Below are 27,705 nucleotides of genomic sequence, written 5' to 3'. Positions count from 1 at the left end.
AAAACAGGAGCGTTCTGATTCGTGATTGGTTCTCGTGCTTGCCATCTTGTAGTTGTCTGCGGCGCTTGGTGGGGTAGAGGCTGGGGCGACGTGGGAAACGTGTTATACCTCTTGGCAATGAAGAACATATTTGCTGATTAAGAAGTGGAGTCAAAACGACAAAACAATACTCGGACACTGTTCCTCGTATGTCTGGTTTGTATGCAAGGTGGGTTAAAACATTTAATTTGAGTCTGAATTTCACCGGAGTAAAATGATGTGTCGCGAATAACATGGAAGTGCGCCACACCACTGACAATCATATGGAGAATAACGCTTAAGTTATGTTTAGCGATAACTTCATAGGATATATCCATGGATAACGTATAGCGCAAGCGCGATGTCAGTTCATTTTTATGAAGAAATATGTATCACGCATAAATAGTCGGCGCTGTCCTAAAGGCTATATTTTTCCAACTTTGTCTCTGACATTACCGCTCAATGTTATCGTTAGCCATACTCACTACATGGACATGCATGTTTGATCGATTCTTTAACGTGTTAATACTTATAGTGACAACGTCTTATTTGCACTGATTGCACTGATGTGTAGCTGCTACGAACTTGTTAAACCCATCGCTGTCACAAGTTGTTTTGGTTAGTTTGGAGAGGATGCGGAACAATACCAGTGGGAGGTCCACAAGAATTGGGCGTAATAACCTCCTGAGTGTATGTACACACAGGACAACACGATGGACGTGGTGGTTAGTAGGCCTAGTATCTAACGTAACTGCTGTGTTTGCGAACCGTTTAACCGTTTAAGTATCAATGTGTTTTTAATATTTCTTTGTCCGCCGACAGGACTAGAACTTTAATATTGAGCTAGCTCCCCCCAAATATAGACCTAAACAGATACAGACCAACATATATATTTTTCTGGTGATGTATATATATTCTGTACATGAAGTGAGTTGGATTCGCCCCTTTTTGTTCGTCTCGTCGCTGTATTCATTTAGCTCCGCTTGATCAAGTATTTCACTAATTTGTGAGCACTGTCAGGGTGTGCTTATAAATGCAAATGGTAGTCCTGTTTCACTGTTTTACATTTATTTAGTTAGTTGACGGCTTGACTGATGTAAACTCCGTGCTTAACTCCTTTCCAGTTCAGTGGAAGTGGTGAACAGACCGTCTAGATTCAGACATGGCACAGTGGTTACGTTTGCAGCAGCTCGATCCCAAATACCTGGAACAGGTGGATCAGCTCTACGATGACACCTTTCCCATGGCTATACGACAGTATCTCAGCACCTGGATAGAGAGCCACGACTGGTGAGCACAAGGGCTTTTCCTTATGCCTTGCCTGCAAAAGTGCTTTTTCATGGCTGACCATCAGATGTGCTTTTCCATGGCTTACCTGCTTTTTCATTGGTGCTACCAGCACATGCAACCTTTTAACTAAAGTGCTTTTACATGGGTTACTTGCTAAAGGAGCTGTATGTGTAATACATTGTATGCCTCACCTGTACTGCAAGTCGTCGCTGATTTAAAACCTACAAAGTGAATAAAGGTTCTTCAGAGAGCACCTCCTTTCCTAGCTTGCACTTCCTCTCCCTTCCCCTTTCTTCCTCTACCTTTCTTTATCTTTCCTCAAATGCTATCTCCTCCAACTGGCACTTAACTCAAACTTACAGTAGTGACATTCCTGCACTTTTTATTCCTTATGTAAAGGAGTAATCTATTGATCGTAGCTTGATTGTTTTTTTCCTTTGTATGTTGCTTTGGATCTGCATCTGCATTTTGCATTTGCTAAATTACTAAATGTAATAATATTATGTACTGGTAAGGCCTGTATGCACAAGTGCTTTCCTGTCCTATCCCTACCCAAAAGGTTGAATAGCTGTGTAGTTTAGCGCATGTCTCTCTTGCTGTGATACTTTTCTACTCTAATGTGCAATCAAGCCATCAATGCAGTGTTTTTGTGTTTTCTTGATGAATATTTGCAATTTTGTGAGCATCCAAATAATGTTTGTGAACATCTGAAGGGACTATGCGGCCATCGTGGACAACGAGTCCTTGGCGACCCTGCGCTTCCATGACCTCCTTACACAGCTGGACGACCAGTACAGCCGCTTCAGCCTGGAGAAGGACTTTCTTTCTCAACACAACATCCGCAAAATCAAACGCAACTTGCAGGTTTGGCCACTGCAAAGTATCTGTGTGTGTGTGTGTGTGTGTGTGTGTGTGTGTGTGTGTGTGTGAGTTTGTGTGGCTAATAATCTGATGGGACACCATGATGATAATCAGACATATTAATAATATTGTTAGTTAACATTAATATGTTAATACATTGTGTGTGTGTTTTACCCCCCCCCCCCCCCCCTCCCACAGGATCGTTTTCAGGAAGACCCTGTTACCATGGCGGATATCATCAGCCGCAGCCTTAAAGAGGAAAGGCAGATAATTGCTAAGGCAGAGCAGACCGAGGTCTGGACCCCACTTCCTGTATTTTCTGGGCTTCCTCAGTACAATGTTAATGCACGTACTGGGCCTGACTGTGTGTGTGTGTGTGTATGTGTGTCTGTGTCTGTGTGTGTGTGTGCCCCATACAAATCATTCATGTCCTGCTCTATTTCATCTTGCCATTTTCTCTCCTCCTGTTTCTCTCCTTTCTTTCTCCTCTCCTCTCCTCTCCTCTCCTCTCGTTTGATGACTTTCAGAAATCCCAGCCCAGCTCACAGACTGACATGGTGGTAGAGAAGCACAGGGAACTCGATAACAAAGTGCGGGACATCAAGAACCGTGTGCAGGTAGGCCATCTAGCAAGGTCCACAGTACACCATAGCCAGGTCCACAGTACACCATAGCCAGGTCCACAGTACACCCAGAACCGCGTGCAGGTAGGCCGTCTAGCAAGGTCCAACAACACCCAGAGAGGCACCTGAAGCACAGACTACTGCACAATGAACTTATTAACTTGACATATCAATTAGACTCTTATCTTATAGGCTGAAGATTTGTGTTTGTGTTTGACTAATAAATAACTTTTATGTATGGCAACTTATCTATGTCGACCTATAGAGTGCATAGTGTTCTCTAGTGCCATCTAGTCTGATATAGCAGTGGTTTAGATGGTCCCTGGCTCACCTCCATAACCTTGCCCGAAAGTAACACTATGCAACAATTTGATACCTGAGATATGTATAAAATAGGGGATGATGTTGAATCCCCAGAAAGGACTGTATAGCTGGTTACTGAATGAATAGGTTACAATCGCCACAGGTCTGTCCGGTCAGAACAAGAATGGATGATGCCAAAGTCCAATGATGATGAAGGTTTATTGCACACACACATGAAGTGAAGAGATGATGAAGTGAACTGAATGAGACAATGAATATAATTATCGTTGTAAGCGACTTATATCCAGTGAAGTTGACCCGTGATACAATGATCCGTGAATATGATTGTCATTGTAAGTGACTCATATCCACCCTTGACTCCGTGGTTTAATCTTAATGACGCACGGCACATGAATGATAGTGAATGTCTCTGATTGATTCCTCCAAACTCCGTAGTGCTCCTCTCTCCAGCTCTGCTCCCACAAAATGGCCAGAGAGGGGGTTGGGCTTATATAGGGGCGAGAGGGGCTGAGATGCATGTCCAGGCATGCCTCAGGGGGAGACTTGAAACGGTCCACCGAGCTATGTGGGTTTCCTTGAAACTGTCTCTTGGGTGGCCAATAGACAGTGGCATTCCACTGTTTACGACCCCCACAGAACCTAGGGATCAGCTGGACCCCAGGCCCTGCGAGTGGCCCAAAACAGCAGGGTGCCTCAGCTGATGGCTCTGGGGGAGAAGCCTTTTTTACAATATGGTTTTATAGGCAACTAGTTTTGGTACCATCCTCAAACTCATTTTGATAGGATATGGTCATGTGAAGGACAGATAAACACACCTGTGTCTTTCCAACTAGCCATCCAGGATATGCCCTATGTAGTTCGGGCTGGAACACACTGCAAAAATGGAAGAAAAGCGTTCACAGCAAAACATTGCCCGCTATACTGCCAAAAGACACCAGTTAATGTGTTGGCAAGCTTCTACCAGTGTCTAACATAACTCCTTACTTCTGCTTTAACAGGAGACGGAAACAAACATCAAAAACCTGGAGGACCTGCAGGATGACTACGACTTCAAGAAGAAAGATTTATCTTGCCAAGGTGAGACACGACTGACTAAAGGTTTTAGGTTGGAACCACTAGTAGTGTCTTAATCGGAGCGATCGCCAGATACCTTCCCACAGTCAAAAAACGTTCAGTTTTAGTTTAGCGATGAAATGCTTTGCTCATAAACTAGTGAACAAGGAAAAAGAAATGGCTAAACACAACTCAAAAGTGTAGCTTGTCTGTCTGAGCTGTGAACACAAAACGCTTAAGGAGTAGCAGACACTGGCAGGCACTTAAGATCCCTGGACTTCCTGCGTATGCAAACACGGTGTCACGAGTCCTGGGAAAGTCGCCTCACAGCCTCTCTGAGCTCACTCCATAATGAAGCATAGGCCACCGATAGTGAGTTTCCACTTGTTCTCGATGTTTTTAGTTATTCAGTAAATCCACTGAGTGAGGGATTGGACCACCCATCTTCAGCTTACCGCACCTGGTATTCCCAGTTGGTTTCCCATCCAAGAACAAACCAGGCCCAGCACTGCTTAGCTTCCGAGATCTTAGGAGCCCCGGGCGTGCTTAGTGTGGTATGGCTGTAAACTGTTCAGTATCTGCACTGTAGTGTAATTAATCCCTGTATTAGTGATTTTAACATCAGTCATAGAAAGGATGATAAACAAATATCCAGACATTTTACTTAAAACATTGCAGTCAGTGTCATTTGAGCACTTTGAGCTGCACTCTTTTGAGCACTTCGAGCTGAACTCTTTTGCATGAAAGGTGAAAAGTTTTATTATTATTATTATTATTTGATAATAAAATGCACATAGCCAATGAAAGCTCTCAATTTATCAGTGAAGGTGTGAAGTGCAGTGAAACGCTGTGAAGCGCAGTGAAACGGTGTGAAGCACAGTGAAACGCTGTGAGGCGCAGTGAAACGCTGTGAAGCACAGTGAAACGCTGTGAAGCGCAGTGAAACAGAACTCTCACTGACCTTTGACCCTTGCAGAGGAAGTGAACGGCGTGCCTCAGAAGGAGGACATGAACCGGCTGAAGGTGCAGATTCATAGCCTCTTCATGAACCTCAACAACAAGCGGAAGGTAAAGGCACACACCCACACACACTCAAACGCAACCACACACACATACACACACACACACACACACACACACACACACACGCACATGAACCGCTGAACCGCTAATAGAGAGGAAGGTTAGAGCACACTCAGACACGGGTGTTGCAGACCTGTCTGGGGCCATTCCCCCCCTGTCTGGCAGCTTGTGGAAACAGTTTGCTTAAATACAGCCCATGGCATGCAGGACCTGTCGTCTGTCTGTCTGACTGACCTGTCGTCTGACCTGCGTCTGTCTGACTCATGTCTGACCTGTCGTCTGTCTGTCTGTCTGTCTGACCTGTCGTCTGTCTGTCTGTCTGACCTGTCGTCTGTCTGACTGTCTGATCTGTCGTCTGTCTGACTGTCTGACCTGTTATGTGTCTGTCTGACTGTCTGACCTGTTATGTGTCTGTCTGACCTGTTATGTGTCTGTCTGTCTGACCTGTCGTCTGTCTGACTCGCCTGTTACACCACACTGCTTATCTACTTGAAGACACTTTTATGCGAGGTCACAATCACACCGACACGCAACATGGACATAAACAAATTCACAAGGTTTTTATGGACAGAAATTACATTTCATGTGAACATCACACTTATTGAATATCAGAAAACATCAGCCTTTGTTTGGTGAACTGGTTTAAATAGGCCTATACAGAGTGCTTGTGTGAAAAGTTAAGTTTAAATGGCTCTTTAATTCCCTCTTACCTTGCTCTTGCCTCAAAACTGAAAGAGTGTCGTTTTTAGCGAATCTCTGATGAAATGCCAAAGTCTGACCTGTTGTATGTCTGTCTGTCTGACCTGTCGTCTGCCTGTCTGTCTGACCTCTCGTCTGCCTGTCTGACCTGTCGTCTGTCTGACTCGCCTGAACATCACACCATCCGTAACCCCATCTGTTACACCACACTGCTTATCTTCATGAAGACACTTTTATTCCAGGTCACAGTCACACTGATACGCGTCATGGACATAAAAACATTCACAAGGTTTTGATTGACAGAAATTACACTTCATGTGAACATCAAACTTTTTGAAGTTCAGAAAACATCAGGCTTTGTTTGGTAAACTGGTTAAGATAGGCCTATACAGAGTGCTTGTCTGCAAAGTTAAGTTTAAATGGCTCAACGCAGGTCTGATCGTACAGGTACAGATTACTAGCCTGGATACCAGCCTGAACTCCGCCCACAACATTTTTGGTCTGGGAGATTCAAGTGTCGTTTACATGGAGCCTAGTTTGTCAAACTGATACGGATAGCTAATACAGATAGCCCTATCATCCATACGAACACTCTCTATCCGCACCTCGTTTCTGCAACGATCGCAGTCCGGGGTAGAAAGTGAGTAGATTTGAATCGGTACGGGGGCTGGTGTTCGTCTGCACGGTTTCACGCAACCTCATGACGTCACTGCCCCACGTGATCTTTTCCGCCATCTCCAACCAGTATATAAATAACTTGTTCTCCCTCAAAATCTCACTCATGGTGGGCCTCGAATTCACTAACATTAACCCAGTCTTCTGATTTTTGATTAGCCCCCTATCTTGATCTAATTCTTCTTATTCAGACGTAACATAACTTTCATGACCACAAATATAAATTGGCCAGCGATTTAATTTGCTTTTTTATTCATAAATGTATGTAAAATGCTCGGAGCAATGCATCATGGGAGATGGGATGACAGACATGTCATGTTACTGTTCCAAACTCTTTATTATCAATAGAAAAAATAATTCATTTTCGCATATCCTTTAGTCTGACCACTGATTTTATTAACCATCATAATGTAATGTTGTTAATTGGAGCTTGAATGTCTTGTGTAATTTGTTTATCCGTTTGCTGCTTCCTTTACCTTGTGCTTTTGAGTCTCTTCTTCTAGGTTTTTCACGTTTTTTCAGTTGTGTAAATAAAGCGCTAAAGCGCCACCCACAGGCGTGAGGTATGTACTACAGTCGGTTCACCGCAATCTGCTGCCTCCGTGTTTACGCAAATCTCTCGTTGCCAGCCTCCGTATTTACGAAATTAAAAGATTCGATTGGTGTGAAAAGTAAATCCGATTCGGAGGCCCTAGACTTCGTGTGCATAGCACCTCAGTCTGGACTTGAGCTAGTTGGGAGAGATTCAAGGCCTCGGAAAAGTGATCTGACCAATCAAATTGTAAGGGCGGGCTTTATACGTTGATGGACAGATGACCCACCAACGCTTGAGTTGATTAGATAGATAGAACATCGAACAAAGATGGCGCCTCTTGGGAGCTTAGTGGGACATATTTTATATGATTTAAGCTATCTACACGACTTTTTTATGTCTACATTGACTCGGTTAGTTGTGTATGTGCAACACGAATGTTGCCGAGGATTGTAGGTCTTAACTGAAGCGCTCTAGACCATTATTGATAGGTTATTGCTAACGCTTAGACAAAAAACCCATTGAAACAAATAGTAGCTAGCTATAGCCTTGCTGCTAATATGTACGTGAGCAGGCATATCTCACAGATATTGACAGCGCATTCATTTTGAAAGAGGAACAGAGAAACGCGATCAAGGCATTTGTCGATCGAAAATATGTTTTTGCCGTCCTTCTTACGGGATCCGGTAAAAGTCTTAATGTATCAGATGGTCATACTATGTTGCTCTGATTAGTTGTAGGTATCCAATTGAGCGAAGAGGCATTTTTTTTCCTGAAACACGCCCCATAATCACAGCCCAATGGCTCAGCATCAGACTCATATTCTGACTAGAATTATGAGTATGACATCGTCAGGCTAACAGATTACTGAAAGTACTTCTCGTCTTCGTAACAGAATGCCATAGCTCTTACAGGGCTACAGAATAAACATACTAACACAATGGCCTAAAAGATTATCCACAGTTGTTCGCCTGGGATGCTTTTGGGGAATATAAAGTGTAGCCGACTCTGGACCTTTTGGCAGGAAAAAAATTATTTGGTGTGGGGTGGGGTCACTTTGTAGTGTTTTACTTAATGTGTGGAGGTCTCTAATGTTTGGGTGTATTTGATGTAAATGTGTCACTCTTAGAAAGAGAGTGGACAAGTAAGGGATAATGTATAGAACGCCGTTCATTATCCGGAAAATAAGCCCCGACAGGGCGAACAGCACCCCGACGCGAAGCGAAGTCTTAAGAACATTCTTTAGAACACAGCTGCTCAACCGTTCGCTGAAACTCCATTGATAAGTTAATGGACTACTTGCGGAGTGCTACGAAAGACGTGAATCAGAGGCAAAAAGGCCACTTTCCTTGACAACGATCATTAATGCATAGCAACGGTCAATTATCGAAAAATTATTCAAATGAATGGGGCATTCTACAGCATTTAGAAGAGCCGTGTAATAATAGGTCCTAACATGATGGGTGTGGAGGTATATGCAAACTTGGTGATGGGAAAGACCTTATTTGGTCATAGGGAAGGAAACATGATCAGGAATGGGTGTGTCTGGGGGTTTAGTTGAAGGTGTGGGGTGGGGGCGTGTAAGGAAGGGGAGCAGTATGAGGTCTACAGGTATGAAAGTTGTGAATGCCAGGCTGAGACATAGGGCAGGTATCAAGTGATGTAAAAGAGTGTGTGTGAAACACTAATGTCTTTCCTTAGTGAATAAGCTAGCTACCACCAGATCATAACAATGACGAGCCCTGTAACTGGTACACTCTCTCTCTCTCTTTCTAGTGCTCGCACAAAATGTGTGTGTTACAAGTAGTGTGAAGTACTTCTGCTGCTTGGATGATACAGAGGACCCAAAACCTACTTGGGTTTGTGATCAACGATATAATATTATTGTCGAGGGCTTTATATAATATTATTGTCGAGGGCTTTTCTTACGCTAATCTTATTAGCGTAAGAAAAGATTAGTAGATCCAGGCTATTTTTTTAAGTCTTATGTTTGTAAGAAATACAAAAGAGGGGGGCTATTCATAAAACATTGGGGGCTGTAGTCCTGGACGCCCAGGCCTAACAACGCCCTTGCTCACACAAACACACACACACACGCACACTCACACGCACCGCCATGCTTCCTTCGACTGGAGTGTGAGGTGTATCAACTAACACACACACACACACACACACACACACACACACACGTATACATACACACACAAACATACACACACACACACACACACACACACACACATACACACGTACCAACTAACTCCCTTGGGGCCTGTGCATGCTTCATGTTTGCCACATGGAGGCAAAACTAGAAACTATGATTTATGAACACAGCAGTAGGGAACTACTTTAGCAGGATCACATACATACTATCTTCTATTTCTAATTCTGTTTGTGTTTTGCCTGTGGCGTAGGCGTTGTTGGTGGAGGTGTTGGAGGTGGTGGTGCTGGTGGCAGCATTAATGTATAATCTTGAGATGTAAACCCCTGTTTTTTTTTTTAAGATTTATTTTTGGGCTTTTGTGCCTTTAATCGATAGAGCAGTGAAGAGTGGGACAGGAAATGAGAGGGAGAAAAGCTGGTAATAGAATATTAATAAAGCACGCTAAAGTTGAAGAATGGACCGGAGGCAGAGTCGGTTTCAGTTGGCTTGTATTTCAGCATGGAGACCCCTCTCGCTGTTGGTTCAAGAACGGTCTAACCTGAGAGCAGTAGGCTATTGCATTTATACAATTCAGGTTACAGTAGGAGAGGGGAAAGGGCCACACCCTTTTAGGTGAGAGAAGGGGGGGTGGGGGTTACGGTCAGAGGTTCACCTATGGGGGGATGATGCCAGGACACAAGGCCTCTAGCAGGAAGAGGGGGAGGGGAGGGTCATATGTCATTTGCATTGGATCTCAGTGAGAGACAGACCTAGTACACAATCAGAGTGAGTTTGTAGATACAGAGCAGTACATCTTTACCTATAATAATAACAATAATTCCAGTTCCATCACTGGGGAGTGGACAGGAGAAATGACATGGGCCGGATTCGAACCTGTGTCCTCCATGGGCGTCAAGCCCGAATGTGGTGGACTGCTTGTGCCACAGTGCCCCCCGTGAACCCCTGTTTTGTCTTGTCTCCTGTAGGAGGTGTTGAGTCAGATGGCGGGTGTCTTGAATTTGGCCGAGCAGATTGAGTACGATCTGATCTCCGTGGAGCTGCCCGGATGGCGTCAGCGCCAGCAGATGGCGAGCATCGGTGGGCCGCCCAACGTGTGTCTGGACCAGCTGCAGAACTGGTGAGTTCTCCTCCGTGTCGTATTTGGTCATGATTCTTCTCCCTCCCTCATACAGTTGCGATGACATTTGGATCCATTGGGAGGGCTGAGGTCTCCTCTGGGTCTCAAACAGTCATGGTCTCATTTGTGTCTCATACAGTCATGGTCTCATCTGTTTGTGAAGTTAAAATTTGAAAAGTTTGTTGGATGTTTCATGAGTGCTCAGAAAGACAATAATATGGCCGACAGTCTGGCTTGTATATGGCGTAATAGATAAATATAAGTAAATGAATCCTCAAGATCATACAACATTTTTCGAAATGGAAATTAAAACCCACAGACTCTTGAATTAGGGCTGCTTGACCTTCTTGCTTTCCAGGTGTGTTGAAACAACACCATTTAACGTAGGGAGGATCAGCATAGCAATACTGTAGAACATCATCAATTAGGAACTTATGTATTACATCATCACTACGGGACTGATTTCATTACATCATCACTTGGGGACTTATTTTCAAGACAAAATCGGCTGGTGGAAACGGCAGCGCATGCGCACTGTTGCATAAGCAATAGAGCAAGCGGTAAAGAACGGCACGAAGAGGGCAGAGCAGGGCAGCAAGGTATTAAAGTAACAGTATGCAACAACTATACTTCAGGATTAGGGTTAGGATAAGCAGTTTTACCTTAAAATAACAGCTTGAAAAAATTGGGGCGCTACAATAACTTTTAATATGGAGAATCGCCTCTGTGCCATTGCTATACCAGGGTCCATAGGCTTATAACTGCTATATGTAAGATTGCCTGACACCGCCCGGCTTTCTACTGTCTACCGAACTAGTAAGTAGCTTATTTGCCATCTTGCTTTGTCTTGTGTTGCACTTGCTTGATGTTTGACTGTGTTAGGACTAGGGATGCACCGATCCGATATTTGTATCGGTATCGGTACCGATATTGAAGACATTTCTAGATCGGGTATCGGTGACAATTATTTTTTTATGTTTATGTATATAGGTTATTATGAGTGTACGTTGCTATTAGTAGCGATTAGCATGCTAAGCGGAGAATTAGTAATGTCCTGATGTTGATTCGCTGTTATAAAGATGGGTTCATCCTGTTAAGATTTCGACTGGGTGAGCTATGAATGAGATTCATGTTGCCTTGTGTAAAGTCCACAATTATATGTATCGAGTTATATTAGTTGTGTAATTGTTATCGTGTAACAATAACTCATGTTAAAGTTATTCAGTGCAGTGCTAATTAGTCCCCATTCTCATTGCAGACACACACATATGTAGGATCACATGCATCGTCATGTAATGGAAATTGATGAATGTACATTAAAGGGAGATAAAGAATACTGCTTTGGTTATTGTGGGTCTTTTAACAGACTAGAACCAGCAAATACATTAACAGGTCACCATGCTGAGCCTCTACAATGTAACGTAAAAGTTGACGCTAGCGGATATATGATTGCTAACTAATATGAACACTAGCGCTAGTTAGAACGTACATTATTTGTAATTATTTTTAGCCTATGTTATGAATTGATAGTGATGACTAGACATGATGTTAAGTAGCAAATGAGCAAAAATTGCACCAAGATCTCATGTCATGCACTCCTCATTTCTCCCTCTCGCACGTGTGGTCACACACATACACACAGAGTTACCATAGTTTCGCGCTGTTTTTTTATATCGGTATCGGATCGGTATCGGCCGATACTAAACCTCAGATATCGGTATCGGTATCGGTATCGGAGGTGAAAAAAGCGGATCGGTGCATCCCTAGTTAGGACATGCCCTACCACATCCCTTCAGTGTGACCATGTTAAAAAACGCTCTTGTGGAAATTGCGCTGGTGTGTGCCATTTCTTTAGCATTAGTCTAATTACACTACACTATGACTAATTAGACTCTAATTACACTACGATACGACTATTTAGACTTTAATTACACAACACTACACTACACTACAAAATGTAAATAGAAATGGCAAGAAATGTCATTATTAAGATCGTGGATTTCATTAGTTTACAGCTTATTGAGCATTTATTTCATTCATTAATTTGGACTACCTCTCCCTAGATGCTTGAATCTTTCAAGGGATTTGACCTTCAAAACAACATTTTATTCTTTTTTTTTTTTTTAAAGCATGCCAGGATATACTATGTTAACCCTCGATTAGTTGCATTAGACCATAACACAGGTTTGCTCCTGCCTCTTCAATACAGAAATGTAGGCCTAAAGCCCCACTCCTCCAGTTAAGGCAACGTGATCTTTTTTTGGCAGATGGATAAATCTGACTTGAGCAAGGTGATGGAAATCTGTTAATAACCAGTGTAATGAGATCAGTCTTATAATAAGAGATAAGTATAAAGTTTATTAGTCTTCTGCAGAAGGATCAGAAACACACAAAGTGAACAGCGAGCAGTCTGTGAGGATTGGACTAATAACACAGGCAGTGTCTATTTAACAGGGTTACAGAGATAAGAAGAACAGGGAGTATCACTGTTCCAGCACACTTACTTCTCAAAGACAGAACAAAACAATCACCCCAGTTCTTCTCAACTTCACATGACCTGCTTTACACAACAGCACTTGCAATTTGCATCATTTCTGATACAGCAGTGATGGTTTTTGATTCAAATGTTCCCTGTCAATGAAGAATATGCCTATATCTCAAATCCTATATTAAAAAAATCTGCCTATATTCAGATCAAACTTTTCCCCAAGGCATGGATTTCATCACGGGTGATAACCAAACCACTCAGGCGGAGTAGGCGTTCCCGTTTGTGCTGGTAAAATAGGGCCATGTAATTTGTGTAATTTTGAACACCTCAGTTTGGTCCATGGAGTTCAGTTTAGGATTTGTTTAGAAATTTCAGACCTCTTTGAAAAAAGCTGACTAAGCACTAGAAAAATCACCCAGTAACTTGTTCGAAGACCATATCTCTAGGCTTCATCACTGACACCCAGTAACTTGTTCTAAGACCATATCTCTATGGTTCTAAGACCATATCTCTATGGTTCTAAGACCATATCTCTAGGCTTCATCACTGACACCCAGTAACTTGTTCTAAGACCATATCTCTATGGTTCTAAGACCATATCTCTATGGTTCTAAGACCATATCTCTAGGCTTCATCACTGACACCCAGTAACTTGTTCTAAGACCATATCTCTATGGTTCTAAGACCACATCTCTAGGCTTCATCAAAAACACCCAGTTACTTGTTCTAAGACCATATCTCTAGGCTCTATCAACAACAGCCTGAGTTGGCTCATATTGTAAATGGCTCATCTATGATGTAACCTTCATGGCAGCTGCAGAGGGAAAAAGTAGCCCTCGCCCGCAGGCGGTCTGCAGTAATTGTGTTTGTGTGTGTGTGTGTATGTGTGTGTCTGTGCGTCTGTGTGTGTGTGTGTGTGTGTCCACAGGTTTACTGTGGTGGCCGAGTGCCTCCTGCAAGTGCGTCAGCAGCTGAAGAAGCTTCTGGAGCTGGAACAGAAGTGCACGTACGAGCACGACCCCATCACCCAGAGCAAGGTCTCACTGGACGAGAGGACGCTGCATCTCTTCAAGAGCCTCATCGTCAAGTGAGTGGGCCAGTCACGTCCAGGGAGAAGACTTTCCCTGTCTGAAGTCTGTCTGTCATACCGTTGTCTCTCTCTCTCTCTCTCTCTCTCTCTCTGTGTCTGTCTATCTGTCGTACTGTCTGTCTGTCGTACTGTTGTCTCTCTCTTTTTCTCTTTCTCTCTCTGTCTGTCCTACTGTTCTCTCTCTCTCTCTCTCTCTCTCTCCCCACCATTGAAGACCCCTTGGTGATTTTTGGTAAAAACATAAATGGTGCCTACTAGTCCCGAAGTGAGTGTAGTGAACCTTAACATAGGTGTATCTGTGTCTGTGTCTGTGTGCGTGTGTGTCTGTGTCTGTGTCTGTGTCTGTGTCTGTGTCTGTGTCTGTGTCTGTGTCTGTGTGTGTGTGTGTGTGTGTGTGTGTGTTAGCTCTCTGGTAGTGGAACGACAGCCATGCATGCCCACCCATCCACAGAAGCCCATGGTGTTGAAGACAGGCGTGCAGTTCACAGTGAAGCTCAGGTAAGACCTGCAGGCCCATTTGTGTGCTAAACAAACATTCTCAAAACCAGCTTTTCGGATTTGTGTACATATGTCTCTGTTCAGGATTAAGTGTCTGATGTTGATGTTGTCTTTGTTGTCCTTAGACTGTTGGCAAAACTCCAGGAATTCAACCACACCGTCAAAGTAAAAGTCTTCTTGGACAAGTGAGTGATACAACTTTCTTTAGAAAGAGGAGTAATGAAGCCTCCATTGACCTCTGTAGGGACATGAACAGTGTTTGTGGGTACTGGTCTAAGCATTCTAACTCCATACTGGACTGATTTTAATCGTTAATTGTCCTTAGTAAAAGTTTGGACCCAAAATGATCTAAAAACAGCATCCAGGTTGGAAAAAAATCCCAAAGTGTACATAGCCTTAGGTTGACATAAGACATTAGAGTGGTGTAGAATAAGCTGTTCATGTACTCTGCTTTGTCTCTTCACAGGAGCGTCACGGAGAAGAGGAAGGGGTAGGGGAACCAGTCTAAACGCATTCCACCATTTTACTGATTTATGGCTGCTCTCTAGGAAATTTTAACGTCTACTGCTGCCAGGGGAATGAACCCGGGCTGGTTTCGTAACAGAGTACAAATCAGTTGCTGTCTCAGTAGCTGTGTGTGTGTGTGTGGTGAAAAGCAACAGGAACACACACACACACACACACACACACACACACACACAGTAGATGGCATTTGTTATACTTTTCAATTTTTTTCTGCAGATGTCGCAAATTTAATATCTTGGGCACCAACATGAAGGTCATGAACATGGAGGAGTCTAACGGCATGACGGCAGAGTTTCGTCATCTGGTAAAGACGTCTGAGCAACACGTCCTTTGAAATGTGATGATGCAATGCATATGTGTTCTCATGGACACTCTGTGTAATGCAGTGTTATTCCCACAAGTGTGTTTGCGTTTTCTTGCAGACCCTGACTAAATTCTCTGGTCACGCCACACTTCCGTACCAAAAACAAGCATAGCTTGCATGCACACATAGTTAGAAAGACAATTGCCCTTCTGAGGTTAGAAAGACAATGGCCAACACACTTTTTAGGTTAGGAAGGCAATGGCCAACACACTTTTTAGGTTAGGAAGGCAATGGCCAACACACTTTTTAGGTTAGGAAGGCAATGGCCAACACACTTTTGAAGTTTGTAAGACAATGTCCAACACACTTTTGAGTTCAGAACATGTCTCTTCGCACCCAAAGATGGACGTAGAGCACGCATGTGAAAATGGGACCTTGATTATTACATCCATGTGGATATTTGCAACTTAACAAATGTATTTAGTCGCACATCCCATGGCCAGTGTTTCGGTGGTTTTATTGTTGTAGGCTCAGTCTTATTCTGTGGCGACAGCATCAGCCAGTGCTTTAAAGCGTTTAAGTAAGATGCATGTGTGGACTTTGGACAAGCAGTCAGTAAATGCCAGACTTAGTGTTCTCCCTGCTCTCACTCAGCTGTTTAATGTTTACACTGGCTACCCTAGATTCTCTGATAGCATCATTCCTAAGAACTCCGGTTTCCCAAGACCGTGAAGGAGTTCCAACTAAACTCTGAACCTTTAGCCCAGTCATTTCTTTAAAGACATTTCTACAGGGTTTAAAAGAAAGATAAAAGGCAGGAAGCCTTTTTGCAGAACTGTGACCATGTAGAGACATGTTGTGGAGAGAAACCCAGTAGTATATAGCAAGTAGCATGTTTGGTGTTGGAATGTTTTTCTGAGTTGTCTTTCTTAAACTACTGGTAAACTAACAGGTAAACAGAAGAGTATGGAGCTGACTGCTCTTCTTCTCTCTTCCCCCTACAGCAACTAAAGGAACAGAAGGTGCAAGGCAGAACCAATGATGTAAGAGCCTTTATCCAATCACAGCGCCGCTAGAGCGACCCTCATCCAATCACAGCGCCGCTAGGGCGACCCTCAGCCAATCACAGCGCTGCTAGGGCAACCCTCATCCAATCTCACCGCTTCTAGGGCGACCCTCAGTAAATCACACCGCCGCTAGGGCGACCCTCATCCAATTACAGCGCCGCTAGGGCGACCCTCATCCAATCATGATGGATTGTGACATGATGGATTGTGACGGTGTGTGACGGTGTGTGATGGTGTTTTGTCGTAGGGGCCTCTCATCGTGACGGAGGAACTCCACATCTTTAACTTTGAGGCAGAGCTGTGTCATGGAGGACAGGTCATCAACCTGGAGGTGCAACACTGAGGCTTAATAAGAGAACATGCTTACACACACACACACACATACACGCATCTCTTCACACACACACACACACACACACACACACACACACACACACACACTCCTACCTCCTTCTGGCTTAATGAGAGGCCATGCATACACACCAACAGGCATCTCTCCTCTGTAATGCCTCTTGCCTCATTTGGGGGAAAACGAGCTGAATTGATTTATGGTTGCAATTGGTTGTTTAAGAAGGCTCAGTAAACAATCTCTCTTTAAACTCGTATGTTTCTCCTTATCTCTCCCTCTGTCTCCCTCCCTTCCTCTATCTCTCTCTCCCTTCCTCTCTCCATCTCTCCCTCCCTCCATCTCTCTCTCCCTCCCTCCATCTCTCTCTCTCTCTCTCTCTCCCTCCCTCCCTCCCTCTCTCTTTCCCTCCATCTCTCCCTCCCTCCCTCCATCTCCCTCCCTCTCTCTCTCTCTCCCTCCCTCCATCCCTCTCTCCCTCCCTCTCTGTGTGTGTGCTGCAGGCCAGCTCTCTGCCCGTAGTGATCATCTCTAACGTGTGCCAGCTGCCCAGTGGCTGGGCGTCCGTCATGTGGTACAACATGCTGACCACAGAGCCCCAGGTAACACACACACACACACACACACACACACACACACCAGTGATGCGCGGGCACGTGTCTCAATGACCCGCAACCGGCAGGCGTTTTTGACTAACTCGACCGCAACTCAACCGAAAATATGAATTATTAGAATGTTGTACCCGCCCCGCTTACCGACCCGCTTATTATTAAAAAAAAAAAAAAAAAAAGTTGTTTATGCTGTTGTTAAGCTAGCGGTATTTGGTTATGCAAAACCCAGTAGGCCTACAGATATCGCATTAAACGTGTACAATGACGTTAAATGCTCAGCTGTTTGGCGTGGGGAACCAGCATTATTAGTTTAGCCTATGCCTATTGTTTTCATCCCGCAGCTTTCATGCAAAAGTTAATAAGTATTTCCCTCAAAGTGGATGCTCCGTTGAAACCCTCCCAAACACAAAGGCAGGAATAACATATTTCAAAAACTTTATTCACGTCAAACAGGTAGGCCTAACCTAGGCTATAATGTGCATTCGTGCAAATAAAAAATAGGCTACACAAAACGAAAACTGAAGATCACCTATTTGATAAGCCTAACCTGGGCTGAAACAATTCGATTCGACTGTGAAGGCTTACCGGTGCCGCATTTGTGACGGGCCATGTTGGTCGTGCCGACTTTGTGGCCGTCGAACTTGTACAGTGTATCGCACGAACATAACGTAGCCGGCACTAATGTCATCTTTATCAATCACCTCTGCAAATGTTTCCCACACTTTGCTCTTTCGATTCTCATGTTTTTTGAGTTTCCAACCTCCTTTCTTTAATTTCTCCCTAACCGACTCCATCTCCTTTACTGCCTACATCAACTGGCGCGAAGAAGGGACACGACATCTCCAAGTGCTTGCCACGCGCAAGGTCGTGTCCCTTCTTCGCGCCAGTTGTCATGCAGTCAATGATGTCTAATTTGTCTTTTATAAAATGTATGTTTACAATATAATTAAATACAAACGTTTCGTCGGGAGTTTTTTTATTTATTTATTTTTTTCACCGGCTCGACCGAATGCGACCCGAATATAATGAAAAATATTTTTTGATGACTCGTCACCGCGGGTTACCCGCGGTCACCGCGGGTGACCGCTCATTTTGGATCAGCCCGCGCATCATTGACACACACACACACACACACACACACAGAGCCCCAGGTACCCCTCCACAGCACAGTCACTTAAAAACATATCCACACACACACACACACACACACACACACACACACACACACACACACACACACACACAGAGCCCCTGGTACCCCTCCACAGCACAGTCACTTAAAAACATACCCACACACACACACACACACACACACACACACACACACACACACACACACACACACACACACACACACACACAGGGCCCCAGGTACCCTTCCACAGCACAGGCACTTAAAGACATATCCTCACCCACCCACATCCATACAGTTATTGTGTTGGGCTACTGGTAGCACACCGTCACCTTCTTGTCACATACAGTGTGTGTGTTGACATGTGGATGTTCTGTTATGCTGATGCTGCTGTTGATGGAAAGATGGTTAATCACCAGATGAAGTGACTCGCTGTAATTGTTTTGCCGTTAAACACTTTACATCTATCTATAAATCCATAAATCTCTGTGTGTCTGTCTGTCTGTCTGTCAGTCAGTCTGTCTAGGGCGTACCTCCCTGACGTTAGTTACGTTAGTTATGAGATTTCGCATGTAGCTTACGCATGTCATGAACCTGTGCATCCTTGATTTTGTATTTTTCTGAATTCATAGTTCGCGACATATTTGTATTTTATCGTTTGCCGTAGGCACTATGGGTAGTGAGGCACTATGGGTAGTGTAGTAATTCAGAGAAAGAGGGGCGGACCCGCGCGACATGAATGATGTCATAGTCATAGAACAGTCGTCGTCGTCGTCATAGATGTTACCCCAGCTGATGCATATGGGCCTGGCATGTAACCAACTGTCATTACCATGTTAAGTAGTATATTGTAGTACAGGGGTTTTCAACGCGGGTCCGCGGCCCCCTGGTGGTCCGCGGCGGTATTGCTGGGGGTCCGCGATTTAAAAAAAAAAAAATAATAATAATAAATTAAATTGCTTTGATATTTCAACACATTTCCAGATTACTCTTGAAAATGTCTGAAATAAGAAAAATATGTCTAAAATAATATAAAGGTGATTCACGCTGACGGAGTGTAGCCTTGCACCTATCCAGTCTATGGTAGCCTGTGCTCGTAACGTCACGCCATACCGGATAATTCATAACGTACAGTCTCGCGTGCAAAGTTGACAAGCATCTGCAGTTAAGCATAACCTACGAGTACTTTTGAAGTTTAGTCGAAAAAGTAAAACTTTTGGTGAACGACTGAAATTATCTATTGTCCTTAGCTAACATTTCGTTCTACCGTGGAGTTAGCTGGTCAGAAGCACCAATGGATCGGTGTTTAGTGAGGAGAGAGACAGGCTGCCATGACAAAGGTACACCTTCACAGGATACAGGGAAACAAATTCAACAAAGAAAAAGAAAAAACAATGAGGAATACATCAAATACCGATTTACAGTGATGATAGCCAGAGCAGGAGAGGAGGTACCACTGTGTTTCGTGTGTTCAACATTACTGTCAACTGAAGCTATGAAGCCGTCGAAACTATTGCGGCATATGGAGACGCATTATGTTTTCTTGAATGCCAAGCTTATTGAGTACATGCAACAGATGTTGCGTGATTTTCATATGACTTAATTTCTGGATAAGTTGCCAGACCGAATTTCCAGAGCTTGATGCAAAAGCAATGAGGTGTATTTTGCAAACTTTTAAACTACCTGTGTGAGAGCATTTTTTTTGCGTACTTAGAGGAATAAGTACAGGGCAAGAGAATGATATGAGACTGTTGCTGTCTACCATTTCGCCACGAATAGACAGGCTGTTTGGACTTCACCATGCCCAGATATTACTCTGACAGGTCTCCCCTCTCCCCACACATGCACGAACGAACACACACACGCACGCACGCAGGCACATCAGTGGGCCGCGGATTACTTTCTAGTCAGAATGGTGGTCCCTGGGACAAAACCAGTTGAAAACCCCTGTTGTAATATATTGTAGTTTGATGTATTTGTATAAGAGTTTGCTTTCTATTCAACGTTGCTGGTTAGCCTAGACAAGGGACCATGCATTCATGCATCACAATAATACTTCAGTGTAACCTGTACCTATGTGGAGTGCAAATATGTCTTGCTATTACACTACCCAACAGCTACACCTACGTCTGCTAACACTACAGAATGCATAATTCCTACGGGCACTGCACTAGTTGTCTTAATGAATGATTAGGAGGAATTTCTGAATTTCACATTTGAAAGTCTTTTTTGTTTTTATGGGTCTGTGTGTGTTTATATCCTGTGTCCTCATCTCCTCTCCTCACTTTGGCTTGACTCACTCCTCTTACTCACTCCTCTTTCTGTGCGTGTGTGTGTGTGTGTGTGTGTGTGTGTGTGTGTGTGTGTGTGTGTGTGTGTGTGTGTGTGTGTGTGTAGAACCTGTTGTTTTTCCTAAAACCGCCTCAGGCCACATGGATCCAGCTCTCGGAGGTCCTCAGCTGGCAGTTCTCCTCCGTCACCAAGCGGGGACTCAACGCCGAGCAGCTCAACATGCTGGGAGAGAAGCTGCTGGGTCAGTACGGACAGACACACAGACACACAGACACACAGACACACAGACACACAGACACACAGACACACAGCGCACAGACACACAGACACACAGACACACACGCACGGACGCACAGACACACAGACACACACGCACGGACGCACAGACACACAGACACACAGACAGCTGCTGGGTCAGTACGGCCATGAGGAAAACAATAAGACGGATGGAAACCACCGTCCCTCCAGGATTTTTTTGCAATCTTGCAAATGTGCAAGGATCTCCAGCAATTGCAATTGCTTCTTATTACTGGAATATTTCTGGGGAAAAAACACAAAGCCAGGACATTTCTTCATTATTTGTGATTGAGTTTATTTAACTCAGTCACACTATCATGCATATCTGTCTATGAACACAGAGGGACACAGTAAATATAAATAGTAAATCTAAGAACGAACCTTTAATTAAGCCCCTTAAAAGCACAAGCATACAGTCTCCCACACACAGTCACCCACGCACAAGTACACACATAATCTGGAGGGTTGTCATTCATATATGGGTTCAGTAAATGTCATGTGCCGGTTGATTTGCCTGTGAGCAGGTGCTTCATAGTGAGTCTCCAATGCTATTTGAGATCCAACTCCAATGTCATAGTGAAGGAGACTCCCATCTGTGTGTGCTTTTGCAGATGAAACACACTGCATGTTCTCTGTAGCGCAGGGGGAGAGGAGGAACTAATATGTTCTCTGTAGCGCAGGGAGTCACTAATATATGTACGTACATGTATGTTCTTTAGGGAGTCACTAATATACCGGTATGTACTTACATGTATGTTCTCTGTAGGTGAGGGAGTAACTAATATGAGGTATGGTTTTATAGGCAACTAGTTTTGGTACCATCCTCAAATTCATTTTGATAGCATATGGTCATGTGGAGGACAGGTAAACCTCTGTGTCTTCCCCACTAGCCATCCAGGATATGCCCTATGAAGTTATATGTACCGGGCTGGAACACCCTGCAAAACTGGAAGAAAAGCTTTCACATGACAAAAGACACCAGTTTGTGTGTTGGCAAGCTTCTTTTAGTGTCAGCTGGGCTGTTGGTGGTGTTTGCAATGTTTTTACATGGCTTTTAGGTAGTTAGCTTACTAGTTTTGAAACAGAACTCCATATTGCTGCTTTAATGTGAAACAATCCTAGCTATCATTACTTTTGGTCGTTGCACATCCAATGTGTAGATGATTAACTTGAACTTCATATGACCATGCCCTTGGTGCAAATGTAAAAGTGATTGAGGGAGCTACTTACTAGCAATGTTTGCGATTAGGGTAAGATTACAAATAGGATTACACTAGAAATGAATTACTTATAGATCATCAGTATGTTACACCTCATGGTGGTGTGTCAATGTACTTGATCTAATCATTTTACTGTGTAAGGGTGCTGTATGATATCATCGCATTGTCTAATCTTGTTCAAATTTCATCGATGCTTAGGTCCAAAGGGCGTAAGGGATTCGGAGGCTACTGTGTCCTGGAATAAATTCTGCAGGGTGAGTAGTTGTGCGTACACACACACACACACACACACACACAAACACACCTACACACACACACACACACACACACACACACACACACACACACACACACACACACACACCTACACACACACACCCACACACACACACACACATACACACACACACTTACACACACACCTACCCACACACACACACACACACATACACCCACACACACATACACCTACACACACGCGCACACACACACACACACACACACACACACACAGCAGCTCAGATGAAGAGACCTTATGAGTGTGCGGTTCTTGGTTCTCATCCCCGTCACTCCCTTCCTGACAGGGTGGTAGCGAGAGGAGTGTCACCTTCTGGCTGTGGATCGAAGCCATCTTGGATCTGATCAAGAGGCACCTGCTCAGCCTGTGGAATGATGGGTAAGCAGGCCTAAACACACACACGCACACACACACACAAACACACACACACACATACACACACACAAATATACATAATAATACACATACAAGCATGTTATATAACACACAATATATACTCTCTGTCTGTCTGTCTTTCTGCCCCTCGCCCTCTCTTCCTCCTCTTGGATGGCCAGGTGCATCATGGGCTTCGTGAGTAAGGAGCGTGGCAAGGTGCTGCTGAATGATTGCACCACCGGCACCTTCCTGCTGCGCTTCAGCGAGAGCAACCGCGAGGGAGCCATCACCTTCAGCTGGGTGGAACACTCTGCAAACGGTAAGGACACACCACCGCAAAGTCACCAACACGCCTACAAACAAACACGCCTACACACCAACATGTCACTGCAAACACACCAACACGCCTACACACCAACTAGCCAACACGGCAACACACCAACTAGCCACTGTCAACACGCCTACACGCCAACTCGCCTACACGCCATCGCGCCTACACACCACTGCCAACACGCCTACCTGTGTGTGTGTGTGTCGCCTACCAGTGTGTGTGTGTGTCGCCTACACACCAACACGCCTACACACCAACTAGCCACTGCCAACACGCCTACACACCAACTCGCCTACACACCAACTCGCCTACACACCAACACGCCTACACACCAATTCGCCTACACACCAACACGCCCACACTCCAACACACCTACACACCAACTCGCCATCGCACAAACACGCCTACACGCCAACTCACCAACACGCCTACACACCAAGTGTGTGTGTGTGTGTGTGTGTGTGTGTGAGAGTGAGAGTGAGAGTGTGAGTAGCAGCCTGCAGAACCACTGGTGAACATTGACAAACACTCCAGGCAACAATTTCTCTTTGGCCGTCCGGCCGTCCTTCCGTCCAGTAGTGCTCATGAACGAGACGGCACATATAAATCAAACACAAGCCCTTCAGTAGTGTTCATGAATTAACTCTTTTCAATTGTGTGTGTGTGTGTGTGTGTGTGTGTGTGTGTGTGTGTGTGTGTGTGTGTGTGTGTGTGTGTGTGTCCAAAGATGAGCCACAGGTGCGTTCCGTAGAGCCCTACACCAAGAGGGAGCTGTCGGCTGTCACCCTTCCTGACATCATCCGTAACTATCGGGTGATGGCTGCCGAGAACATCCCAGAGAACCCTCTGCGCAAGCTCTACCCCGACATCCCCAAGGACATCGCCTTCAAGAAGTACTACTCCAAGCCAAAAGACAGTAAGCCTTCTGGTCTCTCTCTCTGCTCAACTTTGTGTAGAGACTGGAGTCAAGACACACACCCACAGTCCAGTCAGACGCTCATACCTCCCACATTTGTGGTAACATTAAATCACATTTTTAAGCTGTGTGTGTGTGTGTGTGTGTGTGTGTGTGTTTGTCTCTGTCAGAGCCTGAGCCTAAGAACGTGAGCTGCCCAGAAGGCTACATCAGGACGGAGCTCATCTCTGTGTCAGAAGTGTGAGTGCCCCCTCTGTATTCCACAACTGCACACACACACCCCCATCTTACTGAGAAACTCCACAAATGCACACACACACATCTTAGTGAGAAACTCCACAACCACACACACACACACACACACCCATCTTAGTGAGAAACTCCACCCTAGTAGCCATCCTCAACTCTTTGGAATAATAATTTTTTTCCCCTAGACATTTTCTTCAGAAAAAACACACTTGTGTGCCGGATTGGAGCACAGCAATACATGGTTCCTTAAGGTTTGTAGTTAATTTGGCTGTGAGGAGTGTAGGAATTATTTAAGAAGTAAGAAGTAATGTAAGATTACATTCAGGGGTAAGGCACACACACACACACACACACAATACGATGTCAAGGAGGGGGTTTTACCTAGAAAATGGGTGTGGTATTTGTTTGGGGTCTGATTAGGGGGTCATGGGTAATTGGCTGGCTGGGTCAGCCAAGCAAGATGGGTGGTGCTTAATGTTGGTTTAAAATGTCTTGGCGCGAGTTTTACGGGCAGATGTAATTTCCGGCATGCATCTCTTTACTGTTGCTTAACTAACTGCAGTAAATCTATTTTGAACAATGCATCCTTTGTCTGACTTCTGATTGTGAAATAAGTTTAATACTTAGAAATGGCCACTACACGAGCAATAAAGACAAACACTATTACCTGACATTTACTAGGTTAGCATGGGTTACCGTGACAAAAGACGCTTTCAACTGGATTATGAAAGTTTTTTCTTTTCTTTGTCCTGTGATTGTCATCAGGAAAAAGCCTTACTGATTGGCACAGCCTTATTGGTAAAGCCTGATTGGCACAGCCTGGTTTGCACAGCCTAAATGCAAACGTTTGATCCTTTGTCCCAGTTGATCCCCGTGCTTCTGCACTGATAGATCATAGAGTGTGTGTAATATGAGTAGAAAGAGCACTGTAATGTGAGTGTGTTATTTGAGTGCCCTCACTCTCCTTCCTCTTCTCCAGTCATCCCTCTCAGCTCCAGGAGAACATGATGCCTATGTCACCCGAGGTATTTGGGGAGCTTGAGCGCTCACTGGTACGTGCTGTTTCTCTTTCCTTCTCTCCTTGTGTGAACCGAATCATACAGGTTCATCCAGTGCCTCAGTGGTGTAGAAGGAGCATGTAGGGGTGGGAATCTCTTGGCACCTCACAATTCCGATTCAGAGGTCAACGATTCGATTCTAAACCGATTATCAATTATAAAACGAAAAAAAATATAAAAAATTAGTTCTAGAGAGAAATCGTAAAATGTAGCATGCCTAGCAAAGGCTTCACACAGAAATGATTTACCCCATTTGTGACACCCTTTCAAGCTCTTTGTAGACGTAAAATGGTGAGAACTTAAATTCAGCTGAGAAATAACCCTTTCCTACCACTCATCTCTCCGTATCTGATCTAGACGGACATGCCTCAGCTGATCGAGGACCTGGAGGTAGGCTCTACTCTCTCTCTCGTGATCACATCACTAAGCCATATACTGTACACACGACATGTGCATTTAGTCTTAGTTTTATTTTCAAAGATCCGAAAATGGTCATTAACGCATATTTTTTGTCAACGAAATAAACACTGATGTGCAGTGCCTGTCAGCCATGCTGACTGAAACTAAGTTTAGTATCGTTACGGTGTTAATTATCGGACGGCGTGTGTTATCGGCAAACGTTCGCGTTGTCATGTTAATCCATTATCAAACTGAAGTTATAGATTCTTAATCCATTATTAAACTTTTGATTGTTTAACTGAATGGCCGATGTTTGACACTGTCCGATAGATGACATAGCTATGCTATTGAACCAGTGCAATTGAAGTGTTACCATGGCGATCCCATGTCTGATGGGCTTGTGCGAGGTTCACTAGTACTGCATCAGCTCACGTGTAAAGGCTTTACCTGGAGGGAGTGCCGGTCTGTCCGTGACATTTGTTTTTCTCTCTGACTCCCCCCTCCCCCTGACCTCCCCCACAGTTCAACGATTGTGACATGGAGGAGTGAGGCAGACGTTCCTGTCCCCGCGGCGTGAGGCGGAGGTTCCTGTCGCCGCTTGCCTTGATGACTTCCGGCCCCTCGAGGCGGCTGTGAACTCCAGGGCCAGACCACAGACATATATTGGCCTATACATGTCTATGCCACAGACTACATCCTCCGGCTGCAACGTAGCCACGTATCACATGGTCCATTTATCTTCTAAACAGGTCCTATCAGGAGACGTCCACATATAACGTCCACATTCTTTGGCACACCTGTGCGTCTGTTAGTATCTGTTCTGATCTTTGCTTTCCTTATACCACAAAAGGAACTCCTAGTAAGTCAGGCCATGTGAAGAGTGACGTTGTAGTCTTTTTTTTTTTTTTAACCTTTATTTTTTTATTTGTCAGTGAAATAAATAATTCAAAAGCCTGCAACAAGTACACACATCCATAAGTACAGTAGGCTGACGCCGAAGAGAGGAAAGAAACATTGATGCAATACATTCAGATCCGTTCCAGTTGAAGCAGCATGTGCATCTACTCAATTAAGTGAAGTTTAGACTTTTGAACAGAATAAGCTGAAAACAAGTATTTGTCCTCACTCTAATAATGCTATGCCCAACAAAGTGACATTGGCCCTGCCAAGGTCATATTTACTTGTTTCTTTGTGTGATATTTTGCCAATTTATGTTTGTATACTGTATGTTTGTCTCTCACCGCACCATATATAGGCCAACACCTGAACGAAATCTATTACCACACTCACACAATTTTTTACACAAACACACACACACACACACACACAGTCAGACATAGGTGCTTCATCAACAGTTACTTCATCACAAGATAACAGCAGAACATGTCAGGTGGTGATGAGTGTGTTTTACAACAAACATTTTGTACAGTAAAAACAATCAGTGTGCTTTCCCTAGACCAGGTCACGCCAGCTGTGTGCTCAGACCCTCTTAGATCCAACTGGTCCTGTGCAATTTAACACTGAGTAACGCTTCCAGCGAAGACTGTTTGTGTTGTGTCTTATTTGTACTATGACAAAAAGCACTTAAAAAGCATGTTATGATGTAGTCTCTCTTGACTTCCGAGCTGCAATAAAAGGTCGTCTTTTGGTTTACTTCTTGATGCATCTGTTAATTGCTTTCAAGTATTTTCTGGTTTCCATCTTTGAAAAGTAAACACCGAAATGGAGATTCATTACTGGTATTCACTGTCTTCCTGGAATTACTACTGA

General features: G+C 44.2%; 1 protein-coding gene across 1 annotated transcript; it reads left to right on the top strand.

Moving 5' to 3' along the window:
* Window positions 1–67: 67 nt before the first annotated feature.
* On the top strand, window positions 68–27,588 carry stat1a (signal transducer and activator of transcription 1a). Its single transcript, XM_080835167.1, has 25 exons — window positions 68–208; window positions 1,143–1,308; window positions 2,022–2,172; window positions 2,368–2,463; window positions 2,697–2,786; window positions 4,115–4,193; window positions 5,146–5,237; window positions 10,288–10,439; window positions 13,856–14,014; window positions 14,423–14,515; window positions 14,641–14,700; window positions 14,982–15,005; window positions 15,257–15,344; window positions 16,349–16,387; window positions 16,659–16,742; window positions 17,261–17,359; window positions 20,898–21,033; window positions 22,508–22,563; window positions 22,894–22,985; window positions 23,162–23,301; window positions 24,041–24,229; window positions 24,400–24,469; window positions 25,458–25,530; window positions 25,894–25,926; window positions 26,458–27,588. The coding sequence occupies exons 2-25, from the start codon at window positions 1,181–1,183 to the stop codon at window positions 26,482–26,484; spliced, it is 2,250 nt and encodes a 749-aa protein (XP_080691293.1). The 5' UTR covers window positions 68–208; window positions 1,143–1,180; the 3' UTR covers window positions 26,485–27,588.
* The last annotated feature ends 117 nt before the right edge of the window (window positions 27,589–27,705 follow it).

The sequence above is a fragment of the Sprattus sprattus genome (assembly GCF_963457725.1).
Source record: "Sprattus sprattus genome assembly, chromosome: 3".
NCBI classification, from domain to species: Eukaryota; Metazoa; Chordata; class Actinopteri; order Clupeiformes; family Clupeidae; genus Sprattus; species Sprattus sprattus.
Note: the sequence above shows the minus strand (reverse complement) of the source record. Positions and strands in the feature narration are given on the sequence as shown.